Source organism: Gracilinanus agilis, chromosome 1 (genome assembly GCF_016433145.1).
Source record: "Gracilinanus agilis isolate LMUSP501 chromosome 1, AgileGrace, whole genome shotgun sequence".
Classification (NCBI taxonomy): domain Eukaryota; kingdom Metazoa; phylum Chordata; class Mammalia; order Didelphimorphia; family Didelphidae; genus Gracilinanus; species Gracilinanus agilis.
In genome coordinates, this window is record NC_058130.1 from 3526184 (window position 1) to 3554039 (window position 27856).

The 27856-nt window shown below is 52.7% G+C and overlaps 1 protein-coding gene across 1 annotated transcript; it reads right to left on the reverse strand.

The window, feature by feature from the left end:
- Positions 1–635: 635 nt before the first annotated feature.
- HERPUD2 (HERPUD family member 2) lies at positions 636–27856 on the reverse strand. The gene is made up of 8 exons (XM_044675342.1): positions 27683–27856; positions 18052–18129; positions 16064–16186; positions 12757–12911; positions 6936–7058; positions 1889–2221; positions 1690–1804; positions 636–1517 (listed from the first exon to the last, which is right to left on the reverse strand). Exons 1-8 carry the CDS (start codon positions 27854–27856, stop codon positions 1356–1358), a joined length of 1263 nt encoding a protein of 420 aa, XP_044531277.1. The 3' UTR covers positions 636–1355.

Consider the following 27856-nt stretch of genomic DNA (forward strand, 5'->3'; position numbering starts at 1 on the left):
CCAAGTCGGCAGGTGGCCGCAGGAGCCCACGAGCGGATGGAGCCGCCGGCGTGGCCCCACACCTGCTACTCTTGGTCACCGGGAGAACAAGGGAAGGGGCCTGGCCACAGGCTCGGAAAAGCAGGGTCGGACCCCGGGTCTGCTAAGACATCTGCGAGCCCCCGAGGACACGCTGCCTTCACGAGTGGGCCGAATCCCCAGGAAGGCTCCTGGCAAGTCCAGCAGGGGTCCCGCCGGCTGAGCCTTCCGCTCTCTCCCAAGTCGCTTCTCCGGAGCCCACTGTTGTGGGAGATGCGGCTTCCCCGGTCCTTCTTTCCATCGGCTGACGCGTGGGCTCTGCCGCCTCCTCTCGTGACCCCGATGTCCAAAGGCAGGCCCGGGACGTCCCCGTCCTCTTCTCCAGGAGACAAAGCCTACGATGTCTCTGGCCTCTTGGAGCGTGGCAGCTCCTCCCCGGCTCACCGATGTGCGGCCGGGACGCCTGGATCCATGAGACCTCCCGACTGTATCCTAAGAACGGAAGAGGGAACTGGGGGGAAAAAAGCAGCCCCTGGAGCTCCCGGGCCGCCTTCCCAGGAAGCAGCATCCTGCGGGCTGACGAGGGGGAGTAAATAAACACGGCACAGACGGCTTGCTCTCATTGACCTTTTATTAAAAAACCTAATTACAGGGATTGAGCTCAGGACATCTCATTTTATAAAAAGGACTTAATTATCAAACATTTGGAATGAATCAAACGTCACTGTGAATTCCCTTGAAGAGCTGCTTGTTTATCTGTTTGAAAAGGGTTAGTTCCAATTAAGGGGGTCCAGCTACAAAAGAAATTTCCGTATGGATTCTGGCATCAGAAAACTTGTTTAAAAAACTTTCCGCTCCCGACATTAAGCATTAAGAGGGCTTATTGCTGTGTTGCAGAAGAAAAGCGAGCGCTAGCCGCTCTGTGCGATGGGCGTTCTTTGGAAAAACCCTAAATATAAAAATCGTCTTTGTCCCGTTTGGGGGCAGCCTTCTCCCGGGGCCGGCGCTGCGGGCTCCAGCTCGACTCCAAACAGCTCTTTAAAGGAACAGTGCGCACTAACCACCATCGTTTCTCGGGGGAACATCCATAATTGAAAGGAATAAAACATGGAAGACCAACAGGGTCACACTGTGCCCTCCTTAGAGGACGTCTAAAAAGCACGCGGGCTGGCGCGCTCCAGGCATGGGCGTGAGAAGCTGAAAAAAAACACCGTTTACAACATGATCCAAAGAAAGTTATACATTTGTTTGAAGTTGCACTCTTATTTAAAACACTTGCCTCCAGTCCAACCCACTTCTCGGGACAGCTCTTGGTCGGCCGGCACAGGCGCTCGGGCCTAATTGGCCACCTGGGGAGGCCCTTCGGGGATGAGGGAAGTAAAGAAGGTGGTGATAAAGGACCAGGCCGAAGCCATGAGCCCGGGCTGGGGCCCCGCACTGGCATCCTCCCCGGCTTCGTCTTCGCTCTCATCGTCAAGCCCATCGTCCATCAGCTGCTCCTTTCAAACCAAACAAAAACCACAATGGTGAGGCCCGGCCCGCTCGGCTCCCCCGGACCCGCGTGGGGCCTGGCCCTGCCCGCGCGGGAGCTACAAGCAAAGCGAGCGGCTGGTCTTCCATCCCGGGGAAAGAGGGAACTAGGAGGGGCTCCCGAGGCTCCGGGCAACGTACCATGTCTTCAAGGTCTGCATTGTTTCCGTTCTGCCCCTCGGGGTTCCCGTCACCATTATTGGGGGCCGGCAGCTGCCCTCCTTCTTGTCGAAAGGGAAGCCAGCCAGCCTGGTGTCTGCTCGCAACAAGAGAGAAAGCGTTAGGAGCACTTCGCGGGGACCCAGAAGTGTGGTCGGGGGCACATGCGGGGGCTACTCACAGGTAGACCAGCAGCATGGCTCCCATCACCATGACAAAGCGGCTGAAGGAGGAGTAGAAGTACACAATACTGAGGAGGATGATGGCCCGAGAAAACGTGTACATCCAGTCCAGCCAGTCCCGATTCAAGTCCTCCTCGTTGGCCGCAGGCCCTCCCTGCGCGTTCGGGTTCGGGGCCCTGTTGTCCTGGGCCCCCCCAGCGGGAGGTGGCTCCTGGGCGGGGGTGTCAGCCGGGTGGGGAGCCTCGGTGGCAGCGGCAGCGGGGGTGGCGGCCGGGTCGGCGGGGTCGGCCGGGTGGGTGCCGGACATCGCCTGGGCCGAGACAGCAGCTTGGCTGAAATGACCAAAAGAGACAATGTCGGTTGAGTCCTTCCTCTCCCCCGAGAGCCCCAACAGGGCCTTACAGGGAAGCGGCCGGCACGCGACACAGAGAATCCTTGTGAAGTGGGGCGCCGGGAGACTAGCAGCCATGACGTGAAGCCTCTCTGCGCCCGGCCCCAGGCCCTGGAGGAGAGCCCAACCCGGGAAGAAGCGGAGCTCCTGCCTGCACTGAATTCAGTCTTGGTGGAGGAGGCAGGACACCCCGGAAACCCCCAACCCCCATCTACAAATGCAAAAAAACCAAAACAGTAAAAAGGGGCCAGATCCTAGCTGGGCACAAAGCCACGAGAGAGAAGGACATCACAGAAGCGAGGACAACAGAGATGGGTCTGAAGGACGGACTTCTAGGCCACAGGCAAGAGCTGGAGACGCAGGACAAAGATGGAAACGTGGCGTGCTCCCAGACTGCAGAGAGCCCTGAATGCCAGGATCCGGAGCTTGAATTTTACCTCCAAGGCACTCAAGGATTCTAAGCTGGGGAATGGCCCGTCCAGATCTATTCCTGAGGAGGTCGGGGAGGGCAGAAGTATGAAGGACGCTGGATGTGGCTGGTAAATCAGAGCCAACGTGTTCCAGAGTCCCAAAGAAGGAAGAGAGCAGCAGGAGAAGACGGGCCACGAGGGAGGGAGAAAAGCACTTCCAGACATCAGTCTCTGAGGAGTCATCAAACCCACCAGTCGGGACCATTGTGCAGGGCAGTGTGGAACGACAGCCAAAGGGCTCTAAAGCTGGGCTCTGGGACCCAAAGAGAAAACTGAGAAGGGGAGGGCCTGCTGGGACAAAACATCGACAGCAGCCTTTCTGGGGTGGCCAAGACTTGGGAAATGAAGGGGTGGCCGTCCCTCCCCCAGGAAGAGACTGGACAAACTGTGGTCCATGTTGGTGATGGACTCCGACTGCCCTGAAAAGATGATAGAGAGCGGCAGGAGCTCACAGGCAGCAGCAGCCACGCGGGACAAGGATTCTCTGGGAAAACGTGGTGACTCAGCCATGCGCCGACCTGGGAAAACCCTGAAGGACTTAAGATGGGGAATGTCCGTCACCTCGTGAGAAGGAACTGTCGGCCTCATCTTTCCCGCCCATGTAGTCAGAGCTTTAAGCGGGGGATGGAAGGGTGCTTTGCATGACAACAAAAAAATGAAGGAAAAAAAAAGGAAGCATCAAAAGCTTTTGGTACAAAGAGCAGCCAAGTGAAAAGTGGAAAGGCCCAGACAAGGAAGACTCAGAGAGAACCCAGGACACAAAGAACTGTCGGGCAAAAGCACGTCAGGCCAACATCCTGGGCCATCAACCTCCATAAATTCAAAAGGAACCACAAGCTGAGGGCTGAATATTACACTATAAATATGAAGGGAAAAGGCAGATAGTACACCTTTCTCACAGCTGCGGGGAGAGGGTGAACTGCAAAACTCTTAACAAAAGTCTATAAATATGTATGGGGCTGCTCAGGGGTACAGTAGACAGAGCACTGGAGCCTGGAGTCAGGAAGGCTCAGCCTTTTTTTTAAAAAGAATTTTATTTAGAATATTTTCCCATGGTTACATGATTCATGTTCTTTCTCTCTTCCCCAACCCCTCACCCCCATAATCAACATGCAATTCTACTAGGTTTTACATGTATCATTGATCAAGGCCTATTTCCATATTGTTGATAGTTGCACTAAGGTGATTGTTTAGCATTTACAACCCCAATATTCAAGCAGTTGTTTTTCTTCCATATTTCTGCTCCCACAGTTCTTCCTCTGGATGTGGATACATTCTTTCTCATAAGTCCCTCTGAATTGTCCTGGGTCATTGCATTGCTGCTGGTACATTAGTCAGTTACATTCGATTGTGCTACAATGTACAGTGTACATCTCTGTACAATGTTCTCCTGGTTTTGCTCCTTTCACTCTGCATCAATTCCTGGAGGTCTTTCCAATTCACATGGAATTCCTCCAGTTCATTATTCCTTTGAACACAATAGTATTCCATCACCAGCAGATACCACGATGTTTTCAGCCATTCCCCAATGGAAGGGCATCCCCTCATTTTCCAATTTTTTTCCACTACAAAGAGCTCGGCTATAAATATTTTTGTACAAGTCTTTCTTCCTATAATCTAGATTCTAGATCAAAGGGCAGACAGTCTTTTGGTGCTCTTTGGGCATAGTTCCAAATTGCCACAGGAAGGCTCATCCTTATGAGTTAAATTCAACCTCAGACACTTCTAGCTGGGTGACCCTAGGCCAGTCACTTCACCCTGTCTGCCTCAGTTTTCTCCTCTGTAAAATGAGCTGGAGCAGATGGCAAACCACTCCAGCATCTCTGCTGAGGAAACCCCAAAGGGGTCAGAGACTTGCAAGTGACTGAAAACGACTTTATAACATGTTTTTCAAGTCAATCCCAGCTGCAGGATCCTTAAGGGTAGTTTAGTGGCACCCCCCAGGTCTGCTGGCGGGGATAGAGAGCCAGCCTGAGTCAGCAAGAGCAGGGTTCCAGTCCTGCTTCAGACACATCCCAGCAGAGCTGAGCTGCTCTGCCTTGAGAAACGGCGGAACCCCAGGGATGGTCCAAGAGGGAAGAGCCTGGCAGTGGTGAGTGGGGGACTCGCCCGGAAGGTGTCAAGAGTGTCAGGTTAGAAAAGGAAGTGGCACATGGGATGAAGGCAGGAAGCCAGGGCTTGGCAGCTAATTGGATTCTGGAGTTAGAGAGGAGGAAGTGTCCAAGGGAATTCACACTGGGACCCCAGATCAACAAATGGCCAAGTTGTTGCTAGAAAGAGACCAGCCTCCCTCCATTCCCAACCTGGGGGTGCGCATCATCTCCTCCTATTACGCTACAAGAGCAGGTTCCATTCTCCACTTCTATCTGAACCCTCCTCCTCAGTGTCTGGAACAAACTCATTCATTCACTCATTCATCTTCCTCAAAAGTGGTTTGTTTGTTTTTTTTGGGGGGGGGGGGCGGACGACTAAAAAGCAAGGGCTTGATGACTGGGGAAGCAAAGAGAATCACTGGTGGGAAAACCAGGGCAGGCCTCAGGTGGATGACCTCATGCATGGAAAGAATCATGCGAGATATTCTAGCTCTGAGAGGGCAAGGGGTGCTACCCAATGAATCCCAGGTCCTAAATTTGGAAAGCTTCAAGGAGGCCAAGTGCCGATTTTGTCTTTGCTTTTCCTTTGGGGTTGAGAAAGGCCATCTGAGTTCCAAGCCAGGCACCTGTCAAGTCCTCAGCCAGCACAGCCTTCGGTAAACTTGTTGACAGAAGCTGGGGACAACTCTGAACACTGGGGTCTACAGAAACGAGGAGATGATGATCTGGGACTCTGTACTGTACAGAGAGACCAGTTTATGGTGTCTCCCCTGAGGGCTGTTCCAATAGGGCACAAGGGCCAGGTTTGGCACCCCTTCCTCCGCCTATCCACTAGGGAGAGGAAATTTTTCCAATGAGGAAAGAGAGCAATAGCATTTTAGCCCAGGCCCAGATCACCGAAGACAGGGGCAGCCATGTAGGAAAAGGCATCCGTGGTGGCCCAGCTCAGGCTGGGGAGCAACCCTGTCCATCCCCTGCAGCCTCTACCTGACCAAGGCTCAGGTCTTCTCTTTGGGGCCAGGTCCTTCTTTAGGCCTTGGGGCCCCAAGGACCAACTTTGGGGGTGAGTCTATTTCCTTCATCCTTTTCAGTTCTAAGTGTAGAGGTGGGCTACTTTACCCAGAGCACAAGCCTGGGGACCTTGAAGTCCAGGATTCAGGCCAGATGTGACAACCAGGCCCATGCTGAAAGCTGAGGAGCCTGGACCCAAAGGGAGAGAGGAACTGGACTTGAAATGGGGGGGGGAACACTAAAGCTGTGAGGGAATCGAGCTTTCGTTGTAAACCCAATCCCCCTCCCCTCACTGCCCCAGAGCTAATCATTATACCTTTCTTCATCAAATCCAGAAGACGAACAACAAATAAGAAAACAAAACAGCCAATCCAACTCAGTTAAGCATCGAAGCTGTAGAAGTATGGTGAGAGGACTCTGGGCCATCACTGAGGGAAAGCCAGGCCTGGGATGAGAAAGATCTGGGCTCCAATCTCACCTCTGACACATCACTTAACCTGCCGGTGCCCCAGCAACTCAGTAAACTACCTGTTGTAGGCCGGGGTGAAGGGCGCTCGCTGAGAAGGGGACATCCTCTCAGGAAGCTCCCAACATCACGTCTAAACATGCAAAATCCTTGTGGATGGCCCTAGAGACAAACACAAAAGCCCCAAAGTGTCCCAGGCCTCGAGACACTGATCTCCTGCCAAACCAAGGGGAGATGGGGATGGGGGGACTGAGTGACACACAGCCAGGGGTCTTGCCCCAGAAGCACCCAGGCCAGGACACAGAAAGCCTTCTAGAGAACACTTTGGACGAGCCTATCCCAGGTTCCCCAGGTTCCTGGAGCTGCCTTCCCTGAAGCAGCCATGGAGGGCATTTATTTTGGGGATGCTTTGACATCTGGACCTCGAACCCTGAGAAAGTTTCCCACACAACCCTCTTAACAGTAACTGGGAGAGTCCAGACTTGGACCTCAAACGTCGAAGTTAGGGTCCGACAAGGTTTATTACAAACGGGAACCCCTGATCCACCCCCAACTTCCTCCGCACGGGGCCTTACAGCATCGACAACGGAAACACGGTAAGGGAAAAGCACTTACTATTGCATGTAATACTGATGGGCGTACATCTGCTGCCACCAGAGCATCTGCAGCGGGGTGAAGGCAGGGTAGAGGGGGAATGCAGCTGGAAGAGCTTGCCCGGGAAACTGATTCCCAACATTTCTAAAACGGAAAGCGGGAGAGAGAAGATCAGCTCTTCATCATTTACAAGCTCTTACCTTAAAATTCTTCTTTGCAAACATTTTTACAAAATATCTCAAGATGTAGCTGTTCCGTGGCAGAATTTTCAAGACAGAGCGCCACACGCCAACCCAAAGGCTCCTGGGTCTGAGCCTCATTCGAGTCCAACAATTTTAATGGAAACAAAGAAAAATCCATCTGTTAAAAATAGCTGTTGAGCCCCAGTCCTAATGCCCCCCACCGTCATTTCAGTCCATAAAGTGACTACGAGGTTTTTTTTTCTCAACAATGGCCAGTTCCATTTAAAATTTGGAATGAAATTCGAATTCTTTTCCATTTTCTCTTGTTCGCATAGCACTTAATTTCCAAACAGATCCCTCCCTCTCCCCCTCCCCACTCTGCATGCTGTCCCTTGTAACAAAGATTAAAAAATAAAAAATGAAAAAAAGTAGCAGCCCATTGAAATGAAATGCGAGTCATTTGTGGCTAAATGCCCCATTCACACACACAGCCCTCTGTCAAGGGAGAAGGGAAGCATTTTGTCTGCTCTTCCTTGGAACAATCTCAGGCACTCTGAGGACGCAGGGTGGTTTGTGCATGGTCTACACTCGCCACTACATTTCCCCCCCTCCCACAGACCCCGCTAGGATGACAACAATAAAAAGGAGGAAGTCCGGCCTCTAAGCGGGGATCCCCTGGCCCCGTCTGCTGCTGAGCTGTTCTTGGTGGGCCCCTTCACACTGCTGGAGACACTATCTGTTCCTCCCGGGCCATCAGTTCCTCTGAGCCTCCCGACACTTCTCTATCATCACGTGCTCAGCAGCGTTGCATTCCCTTCTGGTCCCGACTCCTCGCTACTCCAGGAAGCACGGCTGCTGCCGTTCTGGTGTTCTGGAGCTGAGGAGAGCGCCAGGTCAAAGGGTCATTGGGACGAGCAAGTCCCCAGAAAGGACCTGCCCTACCAGTGACATGGCGGAGAGCCGCTGCTGGCTCCTGAAAACAGACTCGATGGCCAACTGAAGGCTGGTCTTTTAAGCTTTGATGCCTGCTCTGTTCAAGAACCAGCTGAGCAGGGCTCCCTTCTGTGGAGGGGGGAGAGGCAGAAGGAGAAGGGGGCTGCTCTAGATGCAGCGAATACTGACCAGTTTGGTCATTCCTGCTGCTTTCCTCTTTGGCACCCCCATTGGCCCTAAGGTAAAACAGGCCAAATTAGGCCAAAGGAGGAGTGTGCTGAGAGTGGATTGGTTCTGAAATGATCCGTGCTCGAGAGCAGTTCACTCCTCCCCCAGCCTCTTCTCTTTCTTCTTTAGCTCACTGCATCTTACAAGTGGCTTTCTGGAGCCAAGGCTCCCCTCTCCATCCTCCAACCCCTGGCACAAAGGTTCAGGCCAGAAAGGTGACAGGAGATGGGTAGAATCAATGTTGAGGGGCTTGTGGGAAAATGGACACACTAGTATATTGTTGGTGGAGCTGCAAATCCGTAAAACAGCTCTGGAAAACCATCTGAATTAAGACAGCGCACGGCCGCTCTCTTCTTACTAAACCCCTACTCTGGACTAGAGACACGGAGGCAGACAAAAAGCAATCCAAACCCCGTCCTGGCTCTCAAAAGCAAGCAAATGGCTGTGTCCAAAGCAAGAACTATCCAGGATACGTTCATGACAGCCATCAGAGGGAAGGCCCGAGGACAGGCCTGAAACATAGGAGCTGCCCATCGGCAGGGGATGGCCGAACAAAAAGTGGCCCCAAGTGTCGGACACGACCACAGAGAAGCCCGGGAAGGCTCACGTGGCCTGATGCAGACCAAGAAAACCATTTACAGAGGGACGGCAACAAACCATAAAACGTGAATAGGAAGGACCACCCCACAGCAATCCCGAGCCAGTCAGACCACGCGTGGCTCCGAAGAGGCCAGAGAACATGCCCCCTCCCTCTCTCGGACTTGAGGGGACGGAGAGCTGGAAGTCTTCTCTTCTCTTTTACTTAAGTGTTATGTGGGATGGGTTTCTGGGAATGGGAGAGAAGAGAGACTGAGGGGAATTGGGGGGTTAAAAAATCCCAGAAGATAGCAATAAAAACATTCTCTAAAACTCCAAGGCAAGCTGTGGAAAGGCTAAGGCAGGGCCTTGGGGGTCAGCACTGGCTTCAAGCTCCACCAGGATTCATGGCAGGGTTGTGGTCTACACAGGAATGTCTCGATCCCAATGTGTTTCCCGGGGACTGAATGATGAAACAAACTGAACCCAGCGTAAACACCACCCACAAACCTGCCTCCCAAGGGCTGTGCCGAGGACAGAAGAGCTACCAACTCGACATGGTAGGCACATGCTAGCTACTATTATTCTCCGTAGGCAGGTTTCCCCCCTTTGGCTTTAAGCCTTCTTGATTAGATTTGTAAATCTAGGAAAATGTCTCCCTAACAGCCTTCATTAGATGAACTTCATCTCTGACCCAGAACGCGTCAATGCTGGATTTTCAGGGAGGGCCCAGAAACAAATGGGGAAACGAATCATTTATTAAGCACTTTCAAAGGCAAAGAAAGTACAGCGTCCTCAGGATACAACGGCAAAGCGAGGCAGGCCTACTTCTCCGGAGCTCGAGTTCTCCAGGGAGAGACGACATGCCCAGACTTGGAGTCACAAAGCTCGGTGGCCCTCCGAGGACAGCAGCAAAGCAGACGGTCCCTTCTTGCCATTCTGCTGATAGCCACCCATTTCTGATGTTCCACATTTGCCTGCACCATAGATTTGGGTCCTGAAACTTTCACTTTCTGGGTCTTCAATAGTTGTGGTGCCAGGTGGCATCATAACGGCCCAGTGGTCAGGGGTATGGTGCCACGTCCTAGAGCAGTGTGGGCTCACCTGCCCATAGGTGGTAGCTGCTTAGCAGTTGATGCTGGTGGTCCCAAAGGTGGTTCTAAAGGTGGTCCCAAAGGCAAAGTCTCAAAGATAGCTTCTTTCTCATAAGTCCCTCAGGTTTGTCCTGGGTCACTGCGTTGCTGCTAGTAGCAAAGTCAGTTACATTCGATCGTGCTACAATGTATCCGTCTCTGTGTACAACGTTCTCCTGGTTCTGCTCCTTCCACTCTGCATCGCTTCCTGGAGGTCTTTCCAGTTCACATGGAATTCCTCCAGTTCATTACTCCTTTCAGCACAGCAGTATTCCATCACCATCAGATACCACAATTTGTTCAGCCATTCCCCATCTTCTATTACTTTTTAACCAACTATTAACTCCCCAAATCTAGCAGCACAATTTCCATGTTTCTGGGTCCCTTCTGGAAGAATAACATGTGCCCGTCCATTAGAAACATGCTCCAAGAAAGCAGCAGACTGATCTGCTGTTAGCGGGTCAACCAAGCACATCTTCAACAAATGGCCAAAGGAGATGGACAGTTTCCAAGCCATCTAAGTTTGATGAAAAAAGAAATGCTCCAAATCACTAATAATAAGAGAAATACAGATGAAAGCAACTTTCAAGATGGCACCTCACACCCCTCAAAACTGGCTAAATAGATGTTGGTAGGGCTGTGAGGAAACAGGAACCCCAAGGCCCAACTGGTGGAGCTGTGAACTGGTCCATCCGTTCCAGACAGCCATGGGAAATGTGTAAATGGAATTAACTCTAGCCGATTCATAGTCAAAACCCTACTCATCCTAGGCATTGAAATGATGTAATCCTCACCCTCCTTAGTGGGGAGGGGAGATGAGTTACCCACACGTGACAATAAGTAACAAATCAAGAACAAGGGACTGCCCTTTGGGCAGTCCAAAATCAGTGTAGAGACTGCCATTTGTCCACTTGAATTAGAGGTGGACCCACGGGAAGTGACAAAAGACACCATCTCTTTAAGTATGTTGGTTACTTCCTGTGGAGGCAGTTCCCGCTTTGAACTTGGTGCTGAAGGACCTCCCTTGAGACCTCAGGCAGCTTCTACTCAGCATGGTCACGTGGGTAAGTTAGGCTGACTTCCTTAGCCTACCTAGGCCGCTTCTAAACTCTGCCTTAAGTAGGCACCAGCCTATCTGGTTGCTAGGCCTTGTGGCTTGCAGCCTAATTTATTTAGCCTTTTAACCTTCTCTCTCGTCCAGGCCTCTGTAGGCCTGGACTAGCCTCTCCCTTTCTCTTTATTCCCATACCTTTACCTTCCTAATTGTAAAGAAACTGCCTTAACCCGATGCTGACTTGGGTCTGATTTAATTACGGAATCAACCTGAATTGTTGATTCCTGGTGGCCACACTTTAAATATATATCTATAAAATACCTAAATTCTCCTCTTACAGAAACCACACTCCAAATGTCTCTGAATGGAGTGTTTGAATGAGAAATGCCACTACTCAATAGTAAAGAGAAGGATAGCTCCTTGATTTGCTGCAGCAAAGAACTGAAAAGTGGGGGGGAGCCCATTAATTTGGGAGTGACTACACAACTGGGATACATAATGAGAACCGACTAGGCCATAAGAAACCATAAAGGGGAAAGTTGTCTGAAGAGAATCAGGAGAGCCTGATACAGCGAGGGGAGAGACAAAACTCTCTCTCAGGGGGGCACATCCACAATACCCTCCAAGTTCCTGACTCGGCAGAAGGCCCTCTGCTCTTGGCTTCTGGTTTTTCCTGAAATGTGTCTTGTCAATGCCCATTTCTTCTGTTTCATCTACTTTAAAGAGAAATAACAAGCCCAAGAAAAACCAGGAAATGATCATTCTGTTTGTGGCCAGAATCCTGGTCCACACAAATCCCAACTCGTGCCTCCTGGCCTTGGGCCTGAGAAAAGGCCAACCTTTGGCTAATGGGCAGATCATCTTGGGCACAAGAAGCTACGATGGACTTCTTGGGAAACTTTCCCTTCACAGGGGCTCTCAACACAACCCAAACATTGGACAAGAGGAACCGCCATGCTTTCTGTCTCATCCTGAGGGGCTTTCGCATCTCGGACAGGTCAGTCTCGAGATAGAGTGAGGTGTCTGAAAGACTGTAAATACACCATATACACCACGAAGGGCTTATACCTGTCCTTGCCTGCACAAAGTTCACATGGGATTGTGCCATGTGCACGCCTATGCACATGGTAACTGCAACACCAATGGTCTCCTACAACTCCCATGCACCCTGGATTCGGGTCCTGCCTATGGCACATGCAGGCCGTGCCACTCTCTAAGACTAAGCTGTCGAATCGCTGCCATCTGCCTTGGTAGATAGAATCTCTTCACTTGGGAGTTCACCACATAGCTGGAATTTATAAAGCTCTTTAAAGCTTAAAAAGTGCATTTAAGGATCAAATGAGACAGTCATAAGCACTTAGCACACAGGGCCTGGCATTCAGTAGGCACTGAATAAATGCCTGCTTCCCTAAGGTTTCAAAATGATTTTAAAATATTGTCTCATCTTAGCCTCACAAAAACGAGGCCAGCGGAAGGGAAGTGACTTGCCCAAAGGTCACCCTGAGGCCACATTTCAACTCAGGCCTTGGTGACTCCGGGCCAGTTTTGGACAGCACGGCAGCCTCAGATAAATTACAGCCAAGATGGAGAGTGCCAGGCCCTGGAGACACAAAGACAAAACCTTGGCAGTCCTGGCCTGAAGGCAACGTGCACCCCTGGAGAGCCAGGCCATCCTCATGTCCCCCCCAAATGAAGGGACGGTCAGAGGCCGAGTCCCCCATCCCAAAGCCACTTACCCTTGTACCACATACGGGAACTGAAGGCTTTGTGGGGGATTGGCTGGTGCTTGCGGTGAATTCCGATGCCTCAGTCCTTCCGAGCCGGAACTGGCCGAGCTCCCCAAAGTCTCCTGACTTGAAGATGGCGTCGATGATCCCGAGTTACCTGAACTCTTAAAACACAATTGAGAATTGGATTCGGGTGACTTTGGTCCCAGCAAACCCAGATCAGGCGGGCATGTGCCCAGTACAACTGATTGCATCATGTTCCAAGAGTTACATCAGAATGGTAGCCATGCCTCCATGACTGGGCCAGAGTGGGGGGCTTCTGCTAGCAGGGGCTCTCCATCACTTCACTTCCAAGAGCTCCGTGAGGCCCTCTGCCCCCCAAGCAGAAGATGGGGACATGAACGGGGGGAGCAGGGGCTGCTGACTCCCATAAGAAGGTCCAACCTCCCTCCGGCCTTCACAAAGGCTGCCAGAAAACCACTTTAGCAGAGAGCCACCGAGCAGTGCCTGGCACAGCTCCTGGCCCTTCGGAAGTGCCTCACTGCCTGGGGTTCCCTCTCCACATTTGCTCCCAACAGAACACAGGCATGAGATGATGGGAAGAGCTGATGACCAGGCCGTCCGCCTTTTACTAGGCCCACTGAGCAGACACGAGCAGGACAGAGACTGTGGCAGGACAGGTGTGTGTTCTGGAAGGAGGGAAAAAGCCAAGAGGGGCCAGAGTGACTGTGGGGATGGGGGAGCTCCTCCACTGGCCACCTAGGGCACTTTCACACGGGGCAGTGGTCGAGGTCTGCAATACTGTGGTCTCCCCTGGCTCTGCTGGCTCCAACCTGAGCTTCCTCTGTGTGCCTCTGAACTACTTCATCCTTAGAGGGCGGGGGGAGGGGGGGGTCTGTCTCATTTAGCCAGCCCTGGACCGATGGCAGGGCTGGGGAGGGTGCCGTGGGCTTCTCTTCCTGTCCTCTCAGAGGCCCCTAGTCCTGTGTGGAGGGAGCTGGCAGCCAGCAGCAGGTGGAAGGATGAGGGAAACAGGGCAGAGGCACCAGAGCAGTGCCCGCTCCAGCACCTCGGACAGTGGCGGCACTGGTCATCACTTGATTGATTTGGGTACAACAGTGCTGATAGTGGTCTCTTTGAAGGCCCAGCCTGGGTCCTTCCCACAGAACTGACAAGTGTTGTCTTCACTGATCAAAGACTCCAAAAGGGAAAATGGTCTTTGCCAGGGCGCCAAAACTAACTCCACCACCTGAAAGCCATCCTAAGCTGGAGAAAGTGCTGCGGGATGAGCAAGTGAGGGCATCTGCTACTGAGAGACCAGAGGCCTTGACGAAGAGGAGAAAAAGCCTTAGGCCGGACCGCTCGGAGAGCCTCAAGTGGGCAGACAGAGACTACGAGGCCCTCCGAGGTGCCAGGCCAAGCCTCACCCAGGTCTCAAGGGCCGGCCCAACACAAGGATCATGGGAGAGAGGCACAAGGCAGCCTAGGAGAGCTGAAACCACCAGCTCCCAAGTCTGAGCACCTCATTCTGGGTAACCTCGGACCTCTGTCTCTCTCAGATGACCTCTGGGATCCCTCACAACCCTGGCTCCATGGTCCACGGGGCCTGAATGTATCAGGACCAGGGCTTGGGGGAAGGGGAAGGAGAAGGCGGGTGAGAGTGTTTGTTAATGAAGACAGTCACCAACGAAGAAGAGAAAAACTGGGGGGACTGCATGGGGCCACGGTAGCCTGGACAGGTGCCTGCCTAGCTCTGGTCTCTCCCCCTGCCAGCAGGGGGGCTTAGCTGGCAGGTGGGAGGCAGTAGGACTTACAGGGACTCTGCCATCCCCGGCCCTGCCTCAATAGCAGCGTTGCCTCCCGGTCAACTGGAAGAAGGGGCAAACCTATCCTCAGGCTCTGAATACTGGAGCCCCCACCCCCCAGCCCTCTCCCAGGGGAGCCTGAGAAACAATCTAGTCCAACAGCCTCACTTTTTAAAGCAGGAACTGAAGCTGGGAGTAAAGGAACCAGCCTGATACTACCAAGTCAGGAACCAAGGCCCAGGCTCTTCTCCCCACCCCCACCTGCACTGTCCTAGCTCCAAGGAAGGCAGCCCATGGGCCTAGCTGACAAGGGTGTCAAAAAGCTTTCAATGGCCAGAGCCAGAGAATTCGTGTTCCGTAGCCCTAAAGAGACCAGACAGAGAGTGCCTGGGAGGGGGCCCCAGAAGCAGAGCTAGTCACTCCTCCTCCAGGAAGAGGGAGAAGGCAGACCCTCACAGGACAATATGAGGGACTGAGCTAAGAAGGCAGGAGGGCCCTGTCTGACCCTGGCTGGCCCTGGAGGTCCAAGGAGGAGGAAGCAAGAGAGAGCGCTCGGGGAGCTCTCGTGTGGCTGAGCAAGGCAGCTGGGGGGAGTCTGGTTACCTTGAAGTCTCTCCCTGAATGTCTGGGTCCCTGTGGAAAGGCTGGGCTTTGGGCTGCGCTGGGCGCTGCTTGGAGTCATAGGTACAGAATTCGCCCCAGGCCAGCCCCTCCTAAGCCCTTCAGTATGCTCTTGGGGGTGTCTATGCCAGAGGCTGGAGGACCCTGGAGAAGCAAAGGGAAATGCACCTTCACTGAGGGGAGGTTGCCTGCTAGGTGCCATCGGAATTCCTCCTTCTCTCCTCTAGTCCTCATGGAAACAGCAGAGCAGGAACTCCCAAACAAGAAACGATTGGGGAACAACCGAGAGCCCGCTTTTGCCAGTTTGGGGCCGCCCACTGTACTCAAAAAACGTCTGTGTGTAAATCTGGCTTTGGTCAAAGCCAGTTAAAATTCATTTGGCTTTCAGAATGGTACCAGGCTCTCCGAGTTCATCTGAAACAGCCGTGGCATCATGAAACCGCAGCCCGGGTCAAGTTAAGCCCGGGGCAGAGGGCATCAGAGCCAATGCCCGCGTGGTTAGGCCATGATGGGGGTCAGGCACAGTGAAACCAGGCCCTGGGATCCCCCCAAATCAGCCCAGAAGGAGCAGAGCATTAACCTTGTGCTGGCAAACAAAACCTCTGGCATAAGCAAGATATCTGGGCACCCACCCTGCCCACGGCATTTCAGGGCTCCCAAATAATCTGCTGGATCCCCAAGTCAGCCTGGGGGAGGCCCCAGGGTCTGAAGACAAGATGGAAAAAGGTCCCTGCCTAAGGCGCTTAACCTCTCCAAATCAAACACTGCTGACCAGGGAGGGGGGCAGAGGGGCCCAAGCCCATAGTCCAGTGGCATGGCAGGGTTCAGGACAAACGAGAGCCTCCTATCCCACTCCCCCCACACCCACCCTCGGCCGGCCAAACACTCACATCACTCGCATAACTGCTGAAGGAGTTCAATGCTTCCTCACTGCCTCTCCGGCTGCTGGGCTGTGGGGAACTGGGAGGAGTTCGAGAAGCACACACTAGATGGACCATATGATATTCATCTTGCTAAAATGAAATAAAGTGGAGGTCACCAAGCGATCCTCAGGAGCCTGTCGTCCCCCGGGTCGGCAGTCAGGCAGGGGCAGCGGAGGGAGCCTGTGCTTCCTGTCCTCCTCGGCTCTCACTCCCCAGCAATGGTTCTTCTCAAGAGCATCCTAAACCTGGAGGCCTTAGGCTGCCTCCAAACTCAAGCAAGCACTGCTACCCACTGGGCCAAAAGAAATCTGTGTTTGAAAGCCCTCGCAGGCCCCCAAGTCAGAGCTGGTGGGACAAGCGTCACTCAGGAGAGGACACGTATTTCAGTTCCACACGCAGCGGAGATAAACCGTAGTTGGAGTCGAGCTCAAATGATCTCCCTTCGCCCTCAGCAGGTAGCAGTCCTGGGACACAGAAGCTTCCAGGACCCTCATCTAAGAGTCCCCCAGCGCTCGGTGTGAGCGGATTCTCGACGCCTGCACTCCAAGAGAGCACTCCAAGGACCCCAGATCTCTCCCTCACGGGCAGGGAAAAAAATGACTGGCTGGTTTGAGTCCACGGGGCAGAAGGAGGAACCCAGGGAGGTAGAAAGAGCACTAGCTTCTGTGTCAGAGGCCTGAGGGTCACAGCCCAGTCCTGTCACATACAACCCCGGGGGGGGGGGGGAGGGGAGGCCTCAGTTTCCTCATCTATAAGGTAAGGAGGTTGGACTAGATGGCCTGTAAGCTCCCTTCCAGCTCTAAACTGTCTACATCCCTCTGGACACACCATGTGTAGCTACTTGGGCCTACAAAGGAAGCAATGAAACAAGAGATAAAGGGAGACCACATCCAAAAAGGAGAAATAAAGAAAAGAGCAAATGAGAAAGAATGAGAAAGGAAGAAGAAAGCAGAGAAATGGTAAGTGGAGACAGTGCCAAGAATGGCAGGGAAAGAAGAGCCTGGAGAGGGACCCTGTGGCTGGGGGGAGGAGGATTAGGCGGCCTGCCAAAGCCTGCACCTAGCCTCGGGCCACAGCTTTTTCCCTAGGGTGGCCACAACTCTGGACCCATCTTATCCCCAACCAGAGATGCATTTCCCAAGAGACAGTGCCCAGGGCCAGTGGAGGAGACACTGGTTCTGGAGCCAGAGGGCCTGAGGTCCAATCCTATCTCCAAGGCAGCTCCCTGAATGTCTCTTTGGGCAGGAGGGCTCCTGAGGTCCCTTCCGTTAGTACATTTGGGATCCTGTTTCACCATCAACCCTCCACAAGAGGGAATCCACAGAATTGGTTCTACGAGCCATGAGTAGCCCCAGGGATTCCTCTGCCCTCGTCCTGGGATGCAGGATGGACGGGGGCCCACACGCAGGTTCTCCATGACCTTCCTAATCGCCCCAGGGACCAGTGCCAGACCAGGAACAAAGCCTCCACCCCCTCGGACCAGAGCGTCACGTACCGTCAGCGGCGGCTCTCCCACCTCGTGACTGTCTGTCAGGTCATCACCAGGTTGTGATCGGGGCCAGATTAAGAGGGATTTTCAGGTAACAAGTAATGAAAATGTCACTTCGACCTACATTTCACACCGTCTGGCTGGTCAGTCAGAGATGGGGCAGTTTGGGAGGCTCGATGCACACTCACCAGAGTCAGAAGGACCTTCTCGCTTTGGAAAGGATTTTACGCACACACACACCGGACATGCACCCCCAGAGCAATCTCATTCCACACATGGCTGGCCGTGGGGAACTGGCTACCAAGTGAGCAAGCCCACTGGACGTCCATTCCAGGACGGCAGCTTCGCCGTATCCCGTCCCTCTAACGGAGTCCTAACGACAAGGGGGCGCCCCGGTCACGGTCAGCGCAGGCACCTTTCACAAAGAAATGCATCCATACTTATCGAATGGCGTGGAAGGCCTTACTTTTCTGAGAATATCTTTCAGCTGCAGATGGTCAGGGAGCAGTCTGCCAGAGTACACCAATCTTTGATCCTTTGTGGGCTACAAGATGGGACAAAGAGAAGAATTCAGCTTTTTCTAATTAGACAACTTGACAGCCAGGAAGCACAGTCCTCGGTTCATGCAAAAACCCCTTCGCTCTCCTCAGAGTAGAAAACTGGCAGACCCAGAGCTGGCCCAACACCGTCAAGTGGCTCCACACAAAAAAGGAGCTGAGAAAGTCCTGGCAGAAGGCCGGTGGGGAGGAGGGCGCCCAGGGCTGGGGGACAGGGGGCTGCCAAGGCACGGAAGGGAGCCTTAAAAAGGTCTGAGTGACTTCCAAAAAAAAGACATTGATCCTTGTAGAGCATTCCAAGCCACATTTGATGAATATTATGGATGGCGAATAATAACAAAATCAACAGGAATTAGTATTTCTATAGTGCATACTATGTGCCAGGCATCAAGGGCTCTACCAAAATGATCTCATGTGAGCCTTACAATAAGGTAGGTACAATTATGATCCCCATTTTTCAGGTGAGGAAACTGAGGCAAACAAAGGCCAATGTCACCCATCTAGTAAGCTATCTGAGGCTGGATTTGAACTCATCTCCCTGACTCCAAACCCAGCCCTCCAACCAGTGTGCCACGCAGCTGCTTGGGCACATACATATATCCTAGTTACAGATAACTGAACAGTTTAGGGCACACAAATGCCAACTAAGAGCAGGTAGAAATCTGCCTTCTCTACCCTGAAAGCCTGACTTTTGCTATCCTTCTCAAAATGACCACTCCAAGCCCAGACTGGTGAGAGCAAGGGGAAGGGAGGTGGAGCCGGCGGTGCTCTGGCTGGGCATGCCTGCGTTCTTTCTTCTCTACCCGGAGCCCAAGGCAGCTTGTGGCCAGGCGCTGGTGCACTGGACAAACGAGACCTTTCATGCTTCCCTGCCCCCTCCCCGCCCCGGCTCACACAGCTCGGGCACACCAGCAGGCCATCTCATCCGAGACTCCGGATGGGCCCTTCTTTAGGCTGCTCGCCTCCTCTCCGTCCTTTCCCCAATTCCCATCAGCATCAACAGGCGTTCGGAAGAGGAAAGGTTTGGAGTAAGCAGAACAGGTCATGCCAGACTCCCTTTTGTGAGGGCATCGCTGCAGACACAGGATCGCTAATCTTGCCAATCCCTCTCATGGGTGGGCCTTTTGGAAAGACGGGCTTCACGCAGAAAGGGAGAGGATAAATGACCACTTGTGGGGAGGACTAGCAGCTTGGGAGTCTCTTGGAGGACACTTTTTTTTTTTGTTTTCAAGCCCTTCTGGATACTAATCTATCACTTCTAAGGCAGAAGAGCAGGAGGGGACAGGCAATGGGAGTGAAATGACTTGCCCAGGGTCACCCATCCAGGAAGCATCGGAGGCCACAGTTGGGCCCAGAACCTCCCGACTCTAGGCCTGGCTCTCCACCCTAGCTGCCCCAGCTGTACCCGTTTTATCGGTAACTGGAGGGAAGCTAGAGCAGAGGGCAGTTATGTTTGAAGGGGACAGAAAGTCCACGGATAAGGACTTAATCAGGGGGCCCCTATGGGACGAGGAAATCCCATCTGACAGGCAAAGGTTAGGGACAGCATGGCTGAACACGAGTTCCTCTACAAAGACCCAGAGGACTGAGGGGGTGGCGGTCAATACCAGCCTGGCCTGGACTCTCCAGACTCCAACTGCACCTAATCTGACCCTGAAAGCGAGGAGCCTTTCCCAGCCGAGGAGAGAAGGCAGCCTGAGGGCCAGAAGGGCCAGGTGCAGGCTCCTGGCTGCTTGATCACGGCAACAAAGACCAGGAATGACACCCAAGGGCAGACTGTCGCCAGGGGAAGAGATTTGATACGAGGTGAGAGCCAGGAGCCCCGGCTCAGGGTATGCCAGAGCCCACGGAGCCCCCTCTGCCCAAAGGCCCCCTGGAGCCCGGCTCTGGGCACACAACCGAAAGGAAGCTGACAAGGAGCGCACGTCTCTCAGACAGAGCCCCATGGAAAGAAGGGGCAGGGAGGGGAAGCTTCCTGCAGGGCCGGCACTTGGGAAGGATGGAAGGAGGCTCTGCTGGTCCTGCAGGTCCCAGGGGAATGGGGCCATTTGGCCCAGGGGGAGGGTCTCGGAGGACTTTCCCTTGCTATACTGGTTCATGGGCTCTGGCCAGTTTGTTGAGTCTCAGGCATTTTCCCACGGTGATGCAAATAAAGGTTAGGGTCCCCCCCACATGCCTGTACAAAAACGGCAGGTCTTTCACCCACACTTGAGGAACCACAGACAAGCCACACCTCCTCTTTATCTTTAATATCTTCTTAGAGTAAAACACTAGGATGGGAGCATTGAATTCCTGTCCTCAAGCAGACTGGCCCCCTCACCTTGGCCAAAAAAATTCCAGCCCTCTTCCCCAGCTCCTCTGGCTTTGCTGTACTTAATGGGATCCCGCTCCAGAGAGATCCCAAACATCTCTGCTGCTTCTCACCAACATTTCTCACTGGGATACCTCCCTGCAAGTCTGAAGGGAGGAAATCATTCCCATTTAATCTTTTTTACTGGATTAAATAAAAATCTGGGGAACCTCCAACGCCAAACTTGGGCTCACATTTCAGCTCGCTGCTACTTATTGAGTCCCTGAGCAAACCAGCTGTTTCCTAAACAGCATTTTCTCTAGCATCATTTGAGCAATTTCCCCAGAATCTCAGCCTTTCAGCTACAAAGGGCAGCCCCCAAGGGTCCCTTCTCAGGGCAAGCACCAAAGGTGGCTGTCACCCAGCCTCTGGCTAAAGGCACCAGGGACCTGCTGGACAGACCTGTCTCACCCACTCCAGATCACTTCTCATGGGGCCACAACTGGCAGCCCAGGGGCTGGTCCTCCCCTCCAAGGCTGAAACAATGAGTGTGAACATTCCCTGTGGAGCCAGCTGTTGTACGGCCCTTCGAGGACAGGGGCCCCAGGCTCTGCTCCAGCTTCTCAGGGTCCTTCCAGAACTTCAAACTGCTCTCCAGAAGCAGGCCTCTCAGCTCTGGAGTCTTTCCAGGAAGCTCTCTGGGCCTCTCTCAATGCTACCACTGGACTGGCCAAAGCCAACAGCAGCCTCATCCCAAGATGGTGGCACACTGCCAAGCCCTCATCTTGGTGCCATGGTGTCCCTCATCTTGACCACATACACAGACAGCTTAGGCCCTTCACCATTCCAGGCATTTTGAGGAAAAGCCAGTTCTAACCTTACCCTGTCACCCCATGACCACTTCGGCCCTAGCCATCACCCCCAAACCAAGCTCTCTGCCCTTGGACACCCGACTCCACATCTCCCCTTTCTAGCTCTCTAGAGCTCCTCCAGAAATGCTCCCCGGGTGCCGCCCCCATTCCACCAGCCTGGGCCACATGTAGAAGGCCTGGGCCTCCCTCTCCGTTTACCCTTCCCTACTGTCTCTCAGCCACCTTCACGCTACAGCCTCTGTTCCCCTCCCTTGATAGCCCAACTCTGTATTTTCATCACAGTCAGCGAGTGAACAAATATTTATAAGCCCCTACTAAGTGCCAGGCACTCTTCTGGCTGCTGGGCATACAAAGAAGATATTCTCTGCCTTCAAGAGTCTTACAAAGAAAGCTGAAAGGAGGGGGAGAGGCATCTCTAGCTCCTACCTCCCTGGGCTGCTGAAGCAGAGGGGCCAAACAAGAACCAGAACCTGATTCAAAAACGTCCCTGAGAAATAATGAACACAGTAAAAAAAGGCCAAAGAACACAGATACTGCTGAGACGTGGGCAGCTGCGCCCCTCACCCCACTGGACACAGTGTCAGCCCTAGAGTCCAGAAGACTCATCTCCATGAGGTCAAATCTGGCCTCAGATAATTCCTAGCTGGGTGGTCCTAGGCAAGCCGCTTCACCCCTATTGCCCAGCCTTCACCATTCTTCTGCCTTAGAACCAATCTACTGGTAAGACAGAAGGTGAGTGTTTAAGAAAAAAGAGCAGGGCTTGGTTTGGATCTCTGTTCCCCAGAGCAGTGATGGCAACCTTTTTGGGGGGGCGGGGGTGACATGAGGAATGCCCTCAGGCACTTGTGGAGACAAGGAGGGGAGCAGCCCAGCCCCGAGTTCCTCTGGCTTTCTAGCAACAAACTTTTGGCAAACTCTGTGTTGGGGTAATGGCATACATGCCCACAGAGAAGGCTCTGATGCCCTCTCTGGCCCCATGGCCCTGTGCCAAATACTTTACAGCAGGTGTCCAGTAAATGCCTATTGAATTTCATTAAAGTCCACTGGAGGAGGGAGAACCAGACTGCAGAAAGCTCAGAATAAGACTCAACAGCGGGGAGAGATCATGCCTGAAACTGGAAGGCCAAATAGAAGAAAATGATGCAGATGTGTGCATTCCAACGACAAGCTATTTTCTTAATCCCCTACAGTGGAATTTGCTGTTAGACTCTCCCACCTGTCCCCTAAGTAGGAAAAGTGGAAACAGCTGGGCCAGATCAAGTACGGAGAGCCTCATGGAGAATGTCCTGCTCCCCATGTGGGCTGTTCTCTCTCGTAGAAGAGGGGGAGGATGGGAAGGGGGGGGGGGTGATAAGCCCCTTTTCTCCTCTCCCTGCCTCCGGGCTCTAAGGCAGAATCAAATCACTGGATCAGGCTCTCCCTGGGAAAGAAAATCAGATTTCCTCTCTCTGGTTTGCCTTCCCTAAAGGAAGGCACCTGGGAAATCCTCTGAAACAAAGCTTAGGAAGAGCCTGTGCTTAGGGTTTTCCCAAAGTATGGGCAGTAGGAGATCTCAAACCCTACAAAGGCATTTAAAATGCAATATGGTTACTCAGTGGGCAGCTAAATGGCACCAGGCCTGAAGTCAGGAAGATCTGAGTTGAAATCCAGCTTCAGACACTAGCTGTGTGACCTGGTAAGTCACAAAATGTTTTGTGCCTCAGTTTCATCATCTGTAAAATGAACCAGAGAAGGAAATGACAAACCACTCTAGTATTTCTGCCAAGAAAATCTAAAATTGGGGTCAAGAAGAGTCGGACATGACAAACAACTAAACAAAAACAGTGATTTAGAATGATAAAACATCCAATTTGCTCCTTACAGAAGAATATGCAATAAAAGGTCAAAGCTTTCCAGAATCCACCCATGACTAAAAACAGAAATTCAAACACATAATAGCCCGCCAGCCCCCGAAAAAGGCAGCCCTCTGTCATTCTGGTGAGTCCTGCACAGTCCCCCCATGCATAATCCCACCCTGGGGTTTAGAAAGACTTCTGAAAGCTTTGGAGCTGGATGAACCACTCTACTCCCTTCTCACTGGAGCTGCCCTGTGTGAGTAATTCAGGTGTGCTGAAACCTCTGTTCTTGAAGAAACAGGACACGATCTGTCTCTAGGTCTGGAACCAGAACTCTGGAACTGGGAGCCACCCACAAGGGAACTCCCAACCTGACACTACTCGGAAAATCTCCTTTTCTGCAAGGCCAGGTACCATGATCACACTGACTAGGGAATGCCAAATTCCTCCTTTCTCTAGCCAGACAGGTGGGGCTCAAGAACAGCATCCACGAGCTTCCCTTTCCCACTGGGTGCAAACATGGCTCCTGCTGCTATCGCCATGATCTATGGAGGGAGAGGAAGGACTCCTCTGCCCATCCACTGTTCCACCCTGGAAGAAGGCCTGGCCACACACTTGTGTAATATGAATGGTGGTGTCCTCAACGAAAGAGAAGGGAGAACAATGAGGAGCTGAAAGACACTTCTAAGACATCCAGTTCAAAATGCCCCATGAGGCAGTAAGTGAGATGGACCCAGAGCTCCAGTTAGCAGCTAAGACCAGAAGAAAACTAGACCAAGGGAGCTGTCTGCACAGAAATGAGACCTGGACACATGGGAGTGACAGCCTAGAAAGAGAAGAGAGCTCAGGTCAGAGCCTTTGAGTACACAGAGGTGAGGATCCAGCAGACTAAGACTGAGAAAGAGGGTCAGGCAGGAGAACTGAGAGAAAGAGAGACAGAGAAAAGCTGAGAGAGAGAAAGTCCACTCGATGTCATGAAAACTCAGAGGGGAAGAATTAGTGCCCAGGAAAAGCAAATGGTCAATAGTGTGAAACACAGCAGAAAAACTAAGGATGATAAGGATTCAAAAGAATAATCTGATCTTGTAGTTAAAGAAAAAGGGGTAACTTTGGAGAGAGCAGCCATGGAGTCCAAAGCCAGGCTGTAAAAGGCCAGTTAAAAAAGTGAGATTTGAGGGCAAGGAATCTACACAGCTTTTTCAAGGAGTTTGGCTCTGCAAGGGAAGAAAATAAGAAACCAGTGTCCTAGGCACCAGCCACATCAACACGGGGCCCCAGATCACGTCAGACTGAGAATTCATGCCTTGGAAGTACTTTCAGGCACTTGGGCCTGGCCCTGCTTGGAGCTCTCCTCCTAGAACTCCACCTAAGGAGGCATTCAAAAGGTTGGCCTTGGCTAGAAGAGCAAGGAGGATGTCAAGGGGGGCTGAAGCAGGGTGAGAGGCTCAGGGGAAGCGCGATGTGGGAAGCTTGAGGAGACAAGAGAAAATGTGGAGCAGCTTCTCTAGGGAGTGCAATGGAGAAGTCAAAGGACTGCCTTGCCTGGTGGCAGTGGGGCTGCCAGGTGAGACTGGTGCTGCCTCTCTTCCCTGTCAACAGCAAGTGAGATGGCTGGTGGGAGAGGGCAGCAAACCAACTATGGAGAGACTCTCAATGTAAAGGGAAAGGAAGCTGAGCCTTGGGGAGGGAGCCCCCCACAAGACACAGGAAGGATAAAGAACAGGCCTCGGACACAGAAGGGAAATCAACACAAAGTCTTCCCGTCAGACTCTGGATCACAGGACTGGTCAGGAATCCCAGGGCCACCATCCTGGGTCTGGTTTTCCCTGTGTGTTCCCAGAGTGGAAGGCTGAGGAGGTCATTGGAACCAAGGCTGAAGAACCAGACCAGGGTGTTTGAGGGAATATCAGCTAGCATGGTTAAGTCCCCTTACAAGGCAAAGGTTGGGGCACACCTAGAATCAATTCTTGGCACTGAGGTGGTCCAATGGCTAGAGAGCTGGGCTCAGTCAAGAAGACGTGGGTCCAAATCCAGCCATGTGACCCTAAGCAAGTCACTTTGCCTGTCTGCTTCAGTTTATTCTACTGTAAAATGGGGCTTTTGTGAGGATAAATTAGATAATACTTATAATTTTGTTGCTATTCAGTCACCTCTTTGTGATCCCATGTAGGGTTTTCTTGGCAAAGACCCTGGGGTAGTTTGCCATTTCCTTCTCCAGCTCATTTTACAGATGAGGAAACTGGGGCAGCCAAGGTAAAGTGACTTGCCTAGAGTCACATAGGTGGTAAGTGTGAGGCTAGGACTTAGGTCTTCCTGACGCCTGGCCCTGAGCTCTACCCACTGTGCCACCTAGATGCCCAATATTTGTAACGTGCGGTGCCCACCTTGAAGTGCGCCGTAAATATTACCTAGTTATTAGTTCTCAGGCCACCCCAGCCTTCTGGCCACCAATTTTGCACATCTGTATTTTAGAAACCAATTTCCCATCACAGTTCACTGTAAACACTAATAAGAATGATGAGACACCAGCATTTATATTGAACTCTGAAAGCTGGCAATGTGCTTTCTACCTGTGAACATCATTTGATCCTGACAACCCCATTAAGTAGGCATTTATTTATCCTCCCTTTACAGGTGAGGAAACTGAGGACGAGAGCTGGTTGAGGCTCCTATCTAAGGTGGCACAATTAATTAGCTTCAGAGAAAGGACTTGAAATCAGCTCTTCCCAATTCCAGGTTCAGCAGCTGCCTTAGGAAGCCTTTCCTGATCCCCTTAAGTCAAAGGTTCTTAACGCAGGTCCAGGAAACTGTTTGTTGTTGTTTGTTTTTTTAAATATTCTGACAACTGCATTTCAACATACTTGGCTTTCTTTGTGTATTATTTTAAGCATATAAAAACACTGGGAGAAGGGGACCCCCTACAGGCTTCACCAAACTGCCAGAGAGGTCCAGGACATAAAAATGGGCAAGAGTCCGAGACCCTCAATCCTTCTGCTTCCTCGGACATGCTTGAGTATATAGCTTCCATATCCTGACAAACTGAAGCTCCTACAAAGCAAGGCAGTATCGCTGGGGCCCTGCACAGAGGAGGTGCTTAAGAAAATGCTGCTGGGCAGGTCTATGAAAGGGGAGCCCCAGAAGATTTGAATCCCAGCTCAGTCACACAAGGCCCTGACCACCAGCAGCTACTCCTCTCCTCCCTGGTAAAAAGAGAGACTCTCTTGGCCTTGAGGATCTCTTTCTTGCCAGTTCTAAATTTATGATCCTTGCAAGGCAAAGGATTCAAAGAGAAAAAGACGTGAGCCTCTTGTGCCCGAAGAAGGCATCGTTCTGGGGCCCCTTAGAGAAGGTTTTGTTAAAGCCAAATGCAGATTGCTGGAGGGGCTTTGGGAAGGTAGGCACACTCATGGACTGACAGGAGAGCAGGGGGGCTGATCCCCAAGTCGCTAGGTCTTGCACACTCCTACTTCTTAAGCCAGTGGGTCCTTTCATACCCCAAAGAGGTATATGAAGAAGGGGGATGGGGGGAGCTCATTTGGTTTTGTGCAAAAATATTTGTAGCTGTGGCAAAGAAGTGAAAACTAAGGAGCCTGTCCACTGGGCCCCAATCCCAAGAAGTGTTAAGAGGGTGGATTCAGAGAAAGCTAGGAAGAGTTGTTAGGACAGAGGCCCAGTGGCAGGACTACCACTGGTCAGTAACAGCTGACAGACAAAACAGACTTCTCTGGGTATTCAAAGGCAAGCTTTGGGCCACACATTCCCGGCTGTAGCCTCCTCAATGGTGCTGTGACAGTTGGAAAAGTCATTTTAGTTTGTGCTGGATTCCCAACTACTCATTTAAAATGGGCCTCGGAATCTCAGACTCCAGCTTACACGGGGGAATAGCAAGATCCAAGGGCAGATCAAGGATTCCCAAAAGCCAAGTTCAAAGAAACCAGGTTAGACACTCCCTGCTTCAGGACCCCCCCCCCAATCCCTCCTGAGTGGTCAGCTTGCTCTGGAGCACTTGGCCTGTCCCCCCCACAAGCACTGGCCATTCTGGTCTGTCACTACAGACTTTCTGGTGCCCACAAAGGCTCAAGATTCCAGGCCACACGGACTGATTCTTAACTATGCAAAGCCATGACTCCCAAGAACTCTACTCCTGCGACCCAGGCCAGGGACACCCTCCCCTCTCCCAGGCGGGAACCCACATTCTGACCTAGAACTGGAGGGAGAGAGGCCACCGTCCTCTCTCCAGCCCGGGAGACCCTGGACCGTCCCCCCAGCTCTTTTCCTGGATGGCCCCCTCCGCACCGTGCTCCAGCCTCGAACCACCCCAGAACCCGAGGGGTAACGAGTCAGAGACCCGGGATTCCCTCCCTCTCCAGCGCCTCTCCCAGAAGAGGAGGCCCCCAGAGCTCCAGCCTAGAACCATCATAAAACCAGAGAGGTTGGGGTCAGTCCCCCAGGCCCCTGCGGCCGCCGTCCCCTCTCCAGCCAGGGCCCCGCTCCCCACCACCTCCACGCGCCACCCCCCACCCCACGAGCCGGAGGCACTTACGGGCTTGCCAGGGTACACGTCGGCCAAGTGCGCCTTGAGGCGGCCCACGGTCCAATGCGCCGGGCAGCTGATGGTCTGGTCTCCATAGCGCTGATTGGGCGCCTTAATCACCAGGGTCACGGGCGGCGCCTCCGGCGGCTGCGGCGGCGCCTCGGCCCCGCTTGGGCCCTCCAT